Source organism: Anser brachyrhynchus, assembly GCF_964034855.1.
Source record: "Anser brachyrhynchus genome assembly, chromosome: 1".
Classification (NCBI taxonomy): domain Eukaryota; kingdom Metazoa; phylum Chordata; class Aves; order Anseriformes; family Anatidae; genus Anser; species Anser brachyrhynchus.
Genome location: NC_137694.1, coordinates 155,527,262 through 155,535,290, shown reverse-complemented (window position 1 = coordinate 155,535,290; position 8,029 = coordinate 155,527,262). Strand labels below are relative to the sequence as shown.

Genomic DNA, 8,029 nt, shown 5'->3' with positions numbered 1-8,029 from the left:
GTGTCTGAGTCACTATTTATCACAGGAGGAATAAAACCTGAAAAGCGTGCCACAGTTTTGGTACTCCCTCAAGTCACTTGGTAAGGATAGAAAGAATCACATTCTGTAGACAGAAATCATTTATAATAACTTTTCCAAGAGGGGGAAAAGATCAGTCTTTTTTCTTTGTTTTCCTTCTCTCTTCGCTTATAAACCTTGGTTTGCTTCAGTGAATATGGTTTACAGTGGAAGCAAGTCTGACAAAGAATTATTTTTGTGTGTGGCAGTCGCTTAGCTGTGCCTATCTACTCCTACAACTTAAATAATTTCAGTTTATTTTAAGAATGTGCTGTGTGTTATACAGGTGTTTTCTGTTTATGTAGAGGAGATCGTATGTGAAATTGAACATTTTTCAGTAATTCCTGAGTTGTTCTCTCTACATTTATGTGCACCTGACCCTGTCTGAAGCAGATGATACTGAAATGTTTTTATGTCCTTCAACTAAGCAACATTTAAGCCCTCAGAGAGGGAGGTTTTCAACAAGCTGAACTTCAAATATAACAGTCAACATGATAATGAAGCGTTCTTAAGCCACTGTTCATTAAGAGTAAAAATATGTGAACTGTGTACTTAATCATCAGGTTTTCTTCATAGCTGTGGGTGTTGTATTTGGCAGTTATTCAGGAAATGAGAATTTTAATATTCAGACCACCATTTCACATAGCATTACTCCTACCAGTAGCTCCTTTAGAAGGGAAAGGTATTTTTAAGCGAACGCTTCGAGTTACTTAGGTCCTGGTTTATGCTGTGTGCAGAAATCGTATTGAGAATGATAAAATCCCTTTCTCTTAAAGGCCTGTGGAAACTGTAACTCTTGAAACTTTCGATAAGCTGGTAAGTGGTGTAAAATTGTCCTTTGGAACATCCCACTTCTGTCAGAAGAAGAAGAGAGGGGCCAGCTGGGGGGGGCGTGCGCTTCGCAGACATCCTCACCCCAGCCGTGGGCCGGAGCTCGATGCCTGGGAGCTACCTGTGGCTGTGGTCCCTGCCACGCACTGGCGAGTTGCACCAGGTGCAAAAATTATCATTTTGACATTGCCACGGTTGCTCAAGTGGCAGGGGAGCGGGGGGAACTCGACTCGACGTGATCTTTTCTTCCAGGAGTGGCTTAGTAGCTAGGCAGAGCAGTTCACCGGCAAATCTGTGCCAACAGCACTTTGGGCTGGAGAGGGGTCGAAGGACAGCAGAGGGCTAAGCTCTTGTGGAGGTGGGGAGCGGGTCTCTTCATAGTCTGAAGTCAGTGGTGATAATGGCTTACGTACAGATGTGGCTGTCCCCTCACTGGAATCTGAAAGCATCTTCCAAAGCATCTTCCTTTGCTGTCTGTCTGAAGTGGCCTTTTTTTTCTCCCCATCTCCACCCTAGAAAATGTTTTCTTCCAGAATCACTCCAAAGCCATGCCTTTGGAGTTGGTTCTAGTGGGGTCTCTCCTGGTGTTTTCAATCTATGGTTTAGCTTCCTGGAAGCGTAAGCATTTTATCATAAAGAACACAGGCTTTGTGTGGGGGTATATGGATGAAATGTACTGGGTTATGTCCGTAAGTTCAGTCTAGATATCTGGTCATTGTAGAAGATGCTTGAGTCTTAAATTCGGTGAAACTGCTTCCAAATAGGGTTTAGAAACTTAGTAGGCATCTTGTGCTGTGATTAAGGTGAACACTCTAAAAAAGTTACTTGTTTGTATGGTCACGGGAGTCACTGTCAAAATGGAAGTTAAATAGAACTGTTAATATTCCCATCTTAAATACTACAGTCTAATCCTGTCTTAAGCCTGGGTGAATAATAGGAGCTTAGCTTCATAAGTGAAGTTATTTCCATGACCTCTGGGGAGACGTATAATCTTTCTATCTGGATAAAAGATGTTTTGTTCTGGTGTGGAAGAGTTCTTTTTGTGGGCTGTATTTTATAGAAACAGTTGGCTGGTAGAGTAAATATGTTGCCTTCTTTGCTGCCTCCGGTCCTAAACACTTGGAAATAAGATACTTTTTGTCACCTGTTTCTTCTTAGCAGGGATATTCGCCAAAGAAGAGTAGTTGAATATTTGCTAGTGAATCTATTATCCTGAACACCAGAAGTCATCAAATCATTGATTTGCTAGGAAGACCTGTTTTTTTGCAAGGCAATACTATGTTTTGACTACATAGACAGGATTAATAACCTTTTATTGTTATATACCATTATTACTAGTATCATTCTTACTAACCATCTGTATCTTTCTTTTTGCAGCTTGGGTCCCGTGTTTGCTCTGTTTGTACCGTTTTATTGCTCCATTCCAAGAGTGCAGGTGACACAAGTACTAGGACACTTTTCTATCACAAACAAGACATTGGTCTATATACTAGGTTTACAGGTATGGTATGTACTTGCTTGATCATCTTTGAGTGATTTAATAATGTAGCAGTTAGTGTTTTTGTATGATTTTGGTGCTTCCACATGTATGATTCCACCTATGTTTAGCTAGTGACTTCCCCATGAACTAAAATATTGAAAAATGTGTTTCTAGTATGCCTTTCTACACACTGAAGAGTTGAGCATGTTATATTTTCTTCTATTGTCTTCTTTCCTGAATGTCATGCATAGGACAATATAAAATAAAAACGCTGTAAATCTGGGGGGGGGGCGCTTAAAAAAATGAGCCAAGACCTTTTGCAAATACACATGTATCTTTTACCTTTCTAATTTGCTTGTATTCTTGTTTTTGTTTATTTTCCACTTGCCTGTTAGAGCTCAAACAAAGCTAGAATGCAGTATTTTTCTATGGTAAGACAGTCAGTAAATAACCAAGGATTTGGCTGAATTACATTTTTATATAAATTTGTTAATTTCTATCCATGTGACAGATTATTTAAAATAATGTGATGTAGAGCACAGCACTCTCAAGTAGTATTATGTTAAATGTGAATGGAAAAAGAGAGGTAACTGATACAGAAAGAGGAGTTTTCTTTTTTTAAGAAAAAACACAACAGCCTAGAAATGACAGGAGATGTGTGAACTTATGAGAAATTGTACTCATTTTTATATATTCCAGAGACTCAAATATAGCTCTAAAACTAGCAGTGGAAAACACCCTAATTTTGTGATGTGGTACAGAGTATTTTAGAATGAATGGTCAGTTTCAGAACAGTGGCTTCTGCTCCTCTTGAACATTTCATTCGTTCGTGTTGCTATTCAGCATTTGGACTCCTTTGATTTCTGCTCCAGCACTCTTTCTTCCTGATCCTTCAGCAATCCCGTTTCCTCTCTCCCCAAATCATCGATACCATTATTATTCTAGTCCTAGTGACACCAGTGATACTGTCTGAGCTCTTTTCCTTTGTGCCCCTTGCCTCTTGCTTTCATACATACAAGATCAGATACAGATCACCGCTGTTAATAATCACTGCATCTCACGGGGTCTTTCCCTCCTGCGTACAGAACAGTCGCTGCCGTCACACAGAGGCTGAGAGTAACTCATTTGCCTTTCCCTCATTTGTAAACTCTACCCTTACCTCAAGTCAGTCTTTCCAAAGTCAGAGCCTAGAGAGAAGGTGTTTTCATCATTCAGGCTGCATCTCACAGAGCTATTTTAGTAACCAGTATCAGCCTAATTTTTAGCCCGTCTTCCCAGCTAACGATAACCTTCTCCAGGTGATGAGTCACCTACAGTTTACTAGAAAAGATGGGCAACCCTGTTGGTGTATCTAGATTTTTTTTTTAAATTCACTCCAACTGATTTCTTTGATTTCATGTCTGCAAATATGCCACTCGGTGAGAACTTCATTTCTTTCATTTTGATGCTCACGCTTAGTCTCTCTGTGGCTACATGTCTAAGAGCTTCACTTGCACTGCCCCACTTGGAACTCTTCTCCCGCTGCTGCTGAGTCATTTCCTTTGCTTCTGTCTGTCTTTCAGACTTGTTTTTCTGTGGAGCCTATAACTGACATCCTGTTATACTTAGTATGCTATATGAAAATAAAATGTATTGTTCTGTAGAAGAAGCAAAAATGTTGGATCCCCGTGGTTTTTTCCACTTCTGCTACTTCTGGAATGTATATTTGTTAATGTTAAACTGAATTTTCACAGAAATACATTTGTGGCTTTTCCTACTGTCATGATAAGTATATAGCCTATACAATGTTGCAACATATTAGCTCAGACAACAACAGCCATGTAAAATTGAAATTTTACATTGCTACTCTTACCTTCCAGCTCTTAACCTCTGGTTCCTACATCTGGATTTTAGCCTTAAGTGGATTGGTAAGTCTTACTGTTTTAAAAATTGTGTTGCTTAAAACACTTTGTTACATATACAATCAGTGCAGTATGTTTGGACTCAAAAAGAGCTGAAATTACTGAGTAATATTTTTCATTGTAACAGTAAGTAGAAAGTTTTTGTCTTTTAACTTCGGAATGTGTAAAGCCTTGACTAGCTGGTGATAAACTGACATATAGAAAAAGAGCTGGGTAATATTTACAGGTTCCCAACGTTATATGACCCCTAAAATTAAATTTACTGCCATGGACATAGCTTTGAAGCTACAACTATAAATGAAGCTGTTGTGGAAATGGTAAAAAAAATACCAATTGCAATACCGTTTGCTTTTATTACATACTCTATTTACCCAGTTGTTTATCCTGTTCTAGCAAGCCTCAAGCTTTTATTCCAGAAAGCAGCTTTTAACTTTTTGCTGAGAGGATTTCATGTTTTGCTGTTCTCCTAGGACACGTGTAGTATAGCTGTTTCACACCGTGATAGAGGCAGTAAAGTTTTGAAATCACTTTCTTCATATCATTTAAATAAAGTCGGTGTGGTCTGTCTTCTTTCTTGCTGACGCTGTTCTCAGCGCTAGGGTATGTAGTGCTAAAAAAGATTGTACTACCTCTCCCAGATTGTTAGATACAGATAAACTTCTTTTAAAATTTTGCAGACTTAGAAATGAAGAGCTTGAACAGTGATTTATTGGCTGAAAATACTGTCTGCTTTTCAAACAGTGAAAGTGCCACGTCTTCCAAACTAGCTCATCATTATATTGAGGCTATCTCATGAAAAACTTAAATTCTGTCCTTGCTATTAGAATCTGCAAATTTGAATTTAGGTAAACTTGGAGTGAAATGCCTGTGGATACATTACATATTGCTGCTATAATTCAGTGCGTTGGTCTCTTACCATTTCCACTGGATGTTCCAAATATACTGTGAGCTAGCAGGAAAACTAACACAAGTGACAGAGCAGTAAACAGTGAAGTCTGCTCAGCAGTTCGGTCTTACCATAAATATAGATGAAAACAGAGTATTTAACAAACCAGGATTTCTTTCCTGGAGACCATCCCAAGCCTCTGAACCTAACTAAGGATCTGTGACTTCCTCCAAACGCTCTAGCCTTCCTGTTGCTCTTCTGGCTCTTTTAATAGCCCTTCCTTTTGAACAGGTGTTCATCAGGGAGGGAAGGAGAGGAAAGGAAATGAAAGGAAAAGGAAAGGAAAGGCATTTTAACCCCCCCTTTTTCCTGGTGGTAGGAACTATATGTTTACTTAGTTATACAGACTTTGAAAAAAATGCTCAAGTATTATTTTTCATGTCAGTTCTTATTTTAATTCCCTTTTAATGTACAGTTTTATTCAGGTGTATAATGCAGCTTCCTTCTTCTTCATAAATGATAGGTTTTTAATTGCAGGTTGACAGTGTGTTTTACATAGGTATAAGTCCATGGGAATAAACTGAGCTTTCCATGTGTCACAGGAAAGCTTAAAAAAGATATTTAATGTTTCGTATTGCTTCAGTCAGGATGAATTAAGTCATCATCAGACTTTTTTCAGTCTCTTTTTTTTTCTGCAACAAACAGATATCTACATTCTGCCATTCTTGTAATGCATGCTACAATTTGTAAAATAGTTCATAGAATCATAGAATCATTTAGGTTGGAAAAGACGTTCAAGATCGTCGAGTCCAATATGAATTTCAGCCATTTTTGCACAGCATATCTATCACGCTTCTGTGAATAGGAAGTCTCATTTTCTCCTCTGTTAGAAATGATAATTTGGTGTCTTTTGAGAAAAGGGATAAAGGAGTAAAGTTTCACAGTACATTAAGTAGTCTGAAGAAAAACATGAAAATTTTTAGGGCAACCTTTTAACGCTACAGGTATAGATACTTGATAACATATGTGTGTGTACAATTACAGAATTGCATGGGTTGTCAAATCAATATTAAGTCATTCCAACAAACTACATACTTTTTTAATTGTTACTGCTGTTTTCATTGTCTAACATGCTATATCTTTGTTGAATCAAATTTTCATGTTTTTGTAGAACAGATTTAGCAAATATATGATTACCAAGTCAGCTAGCTGTGATACGTAGTCACTAGTTCACTGCCTATTATATGCTTCACTGTATTTTTAGATCTAGAGATCACTTAGACACTCATATGACTGTACACAGTGCTGTTCTGCAATTTAGCTTTTGCTGCACTTCTGCTTATCTGGAGTATTAAAATGGACGGTGCCTGAACAATTTCTGTATTGTTTTCAGTTTCCCACTTTCTCTTCAGGATGTTCCCATTGTAGGTGTATTGAAATTGTCACATTGCATATTTCAACACACAACGAACACTCTTAGACTAAATGAGACCTGACTTTTCAGTTACAGGACGGGGCACTGGAGAGGAATTTCTGTATTCATCCTTGTTCATGCTTTTAGACTTCTGTGTGAATCTCAGGGTATAAAGGAACTCCATGAGTTCATGTTTTCAGTGGTTTTGAGGGATTCATCACGTACAAAAATGTTTCAGTGTGCGTATGTGTTTGCACATATGTATGACTATATGGGTAGGCACTGATGTAATCTGTCTGGAGATAGGGAATTTTAAACGTCATGTGTTCTCTTACCAGAATACAAAAGTTGTGGTGTGTCTGTCTGTGCCATAAGATCTATCTTTGTAGGTCACCAACTTTGACTCAATATAGGAATACACTCCTAAATGCAACTTTTAACCCTCCAGATGATGCTGGAGTACCTGTGGGCCAAGTAGTTTCAGTTGCTAGTATGTTGTTTAAAACATACTGCATAAATACATGGTCTTTATTTGTGAGAGAGAGATGGAGAGGGAGAGAGAGGTTTAGAAATATACTGTAAATATTCACAGATCTGATGTAATAAGTCATCTGTAATGTTAGTCTTCTTATTGTTTATGAGACTAATTTATTTTTTTGTGATTTGTTTTACCTGGAATATAACATACTTGGCACATACAATCCAGATTTATTTCTTATGATAGATCTTTTCAATGCCATGAAATTAGGAAGCTTCAGATTAGAGGTGCAGATGTGTCACAAAAGTCAGATGGAGCCTACTTCCATTTGACTTGAAGCCAGAAATTTTCAATAATTGTTTACAGAAGTGTTTCCTTGTAATGCATATCACTCAATTTAGTAAAGCCCAGAAACAGTTTCCCTACTAATTTTTTTTCTTTAAAACAGTCAGAACACCTTAACAAACAGTATCCACTTGAATGTTTTGTTGGAAACATACACGTCAAGCCATCTTTTCTCCCTCTTTTCTCCTTTAAAAAAAAGCTCTTGGGTTCTTATCTTAGACTTCTCATTGGAGTACTCTTTCAGGAGTGAAGTTTGAGGAACATGTCAAGGCTCACTGAATTATAGCCTACAGTATACCTGCTTCAAGAAGGAAATTCAGGCTGATACCATCTTATGAGGTATGACCACTGGGACATGTAGTTCCCTACAGCCACTCATATAACATTGTCACCGTACAGATCACGTGCCAAGGTTTCTGCTAACTGTGTTGGTACGTCTGTATTTCATACGGAAAAATATCTTTCAGGCCATTTCTGTAATTGTAGTCTTGTTGCCTCTTTCTTCTTATCTACAGTCATTTGTTTATTTGTTTGTAAGGTGATGTGCACTGCATAAAGTTCAAAATTTGGAATACCCCCAGGTCTTCTGGGAGCTGCTTTGAATTTATCTAGAGTTCAGCTCAAAGCTTCGGAAATT

General features: G+C 37.9%; 1 protein-coding gene across 5 annotated transcripts in view; it reads left to right on the top strand.

The window, feature by feature from the left end:
- Positions 1-8,029, top strand: part of UBAC2 (UBA domain containing 2) — a 103,740-nt gene that overhangs the window by 67,757 nt on the left and 27,954 nt on the right. For 3 of the 5 annotated variants that reach the window (XM_080575941.1, XM_080575938.1, XM_080575939.1), the window contains 2 exons: positions 2,266-2,389; positions 4,228-4,275. In XM_080575941.1, the coding sequence (XP_080432067.1) occupies positions 2,266-2,389; positions 4,228-4,275 (172 nt within the window). The remainder of the gene's footprint in view (positions 1-2,265; positions 2,390-4,227; positions 4,276-8,029) is intronic. The other 2 variants (XM_080575942.1, XM_080575940.1) reach the window with 1 other exon arrangement.